The sequence below is a fragment of the Poromitra crassiceps genome (genome assembly GCF_964638095.1).
Source record: "Poromitra crassiceps genome assembly, chromosome: 2".
Classification (NCBI taxonomy): Eukaryota; Metazoa; Chordata; class Actinopteri; order Beryciformes; family Melamphaidae; genus Poromitra; species Poromitra crassiceps.
The window spans coordinates 57,964,991-57,967,433 of NC_139624.1; the positions used below are offsets into that span (position 1 = coordinate 57,964,991).

The following is a 2,443-nucleotide window of genomic DNA, read 5'->3' on the forward strand; positions in this document are numbered from 1 at the left end:
ATGACCTTGCTGTGCCCTTGAACAATGGTGATTCAGTCTTGCAAAAATGGCAATTTATTCATTGGTCAGTTATATACAAATATTTAAATACAATATACGCTTTGCGGAAGGGTTTCTCTGCTTTTGCATACAAAATAAATTAAGTACTTTAAAATATCACAATATTATAAAATATGTACATATCAAATGTCCATCTGTGACAGAGCACTACGTGTTGCTGCTACTCTCGCTGTACAGGTGAATGGACTACATATCAAACAGAGGCCAGAATGGCTGGATAAGGTGGAAATAATTTAGTGATAATAAACAATGGAAATGTGAAATATCAAAGGCACTTTTGTTGTCTGTTGAAAAATAAAAATCAGTTTTCGGAGACTTCTTCGTTGATACTGGTTTTGTCGTCACTGGTGATGCTGTCCACGATGGAGGAAAGACGCAGGAGGCTGGAGGTTGCAGAAGACTCATTGGTACCTGAAAACAGAGAAACAGGAAGTGAGTGAATCCCATGTGACTGCAGGTGGGATGATGATGCAGATTATTTATTTATTTATTTATTTATTTATTTATTTATTTATTTATTTATTTATTTATTTATTTATTTATTTATTTATTTATTTATTTATTTATTTATTTATTTATTTTATTTATTTATATTTAATTTTACCATCTCTCTGGTTGATCATGGCAACACTGGAATGGTCAGCGGAGGTCTGCCAGGTTTGAGAGGACTTTTTCCAATGATACTCATGATTGGCCACCTGTGGGAGTATGCAGTGTGCGTTAGGCTTTCTGCTAGTGAACACGTGCCATCCACGAGCATCATGGTAATAGTACACAAATCTATATTTTGACTTATTCGCAAAGAGAAAAGTAATCCTACAATACTTTTCTCTACAAAGATGCCATACAAATCACATCAACACATCAAGATTAATATTATAGGAATATTATAATAACAGCCTATAGCATGAAAATATAAAGTACAATAAGGTCAGTAAACCATTGCCTACAACAGACACACTTCAGGTCCCTATAGGAATATTATGATAATAGCCATACCTATGTATATCAGAAAATATACAGTAGCCTACAACAACGTCGGCAAGTCATTGGGTACAACAGACATACTTCAGGTCCATATATTATAGGAATATTATTGTGATTGATTAGGAGTTCAAATAGGTAGTTAGGCAGTCATACAGTTAGGCCTACATGCCATTATACAGTAACTCCAATGAGTAGCACAGACACACTACAAGTCCCTGTAGGACTATTATGGGAATAGGGTATGTGGATAAAGAATACCAGTGATATATCCAACAGCTTACACTTTGTTCTTTGATGTTAAAACTATAAGAGCCATTCTGCTGCGTCTTCTCCTGCTCGTCCAGCGTGTGCAGCAGCTCCTGCAGCCTCTCGATGTAGCTGATGGCGCTGCGTAAAATCTCCACTTTGGGCAGCCGCTGGTTGGGGTTGGCCACGGTCTTCCTCTTCAGCGCGTCAAAGGCCTCATTGATCTTCTTGAGTCGCCGCCTCTCCCGCAGCGTGGCGGCCTTGCGCCTGTCCGTGGGCGCCGCCTTCCTCTTGCAGACCTTGCACGCCCAGACGAGGCACTGGCCCTCGCTGCTGCAGTGCGCCTGGAGACCCGGCGGGGCAAGGACGTGACCCTCCTCCCCACTGCTCTCCTCTCCGGTCTCGGACGGCACGTGGTCCTGTAGTGTCCCCCCCGGTGACAGCGGGCTGTCTGTGCCGGTGTAAAGAGGAGACACCCCCGCCATGTCCAAGTGCTGCAGCGGTCCATGGTCCCCCTCCTCCAGATATCGCAAATCGTTGAAAAGATAAGTGTTGGTCTCAAAAAGGTCCATCATATTGTTGCGGCCCCCTCGTCCTGCATGTGTTTTGACAGTGGGACTCTGACATTTAAATAGGCCAGAGGACACAAGTCACCCGGCTTATATATAGAATGTGAAACTCTATCCAACACTTGGGCTGCCGCACCAGCATCCAGCCTCTGTTTTTTTTCAATGGGTTTTTACTACCATCTGACTTTGTGTAGGAAATACACATAGGCCCTTACATTAAGGCATCTCATATATTGAAATGTCACCTCAAGTTTCATGACGAGTGCTTTACAGGCATGTGGGTGAAATAGCAACGCACATGCTGCAGCCCAATGCTGCTATGAAGAAGTGAGACTGCTTTGTGTTCAGTGGGAGAGACAACATGGCAAAACAAAAGTGTTGGAAGGGGAAAGGTCTTCTTCTTCTTTCCAAACACATTCTACAGACCTGTGATCAGTGAGCAGGTTGAAAGTACCAGAAGGCCAGTACATTTCATGCCATGTAGTAGACGTCACACGCTCATGCTGCTATAGTCACTTCAAAGTATGTTGTGCATTTGTTAGTCGACGGTGGGAATGGAGAGCCCAATTGTAACTTGTGGC

At 42.8% G+C, this 2,443-nt stretch overlaps 1 protein-coding gene across 1 annotated transcript; it reads right to left on the minus strand.

Moving 5' to 3' along the window:
• Positions 1-361: 361 nt before the first annotated feature.
• Positions 362-1,920, minus strand: myf6 (myogenic factor 6; the record flags this gene model as incomplete). The annotated part of the gene is given in 4 exon segments (XM_083656864.1): positions 362-471; positions 665-758; positions 1,329-1,893; positions 1,895-1,920. Coding segments are annotated over 4 exon segments (795 nt in total).
• Between the last annotated feature and the right edge of the window lie 523 nt (positions 1,921-2,443).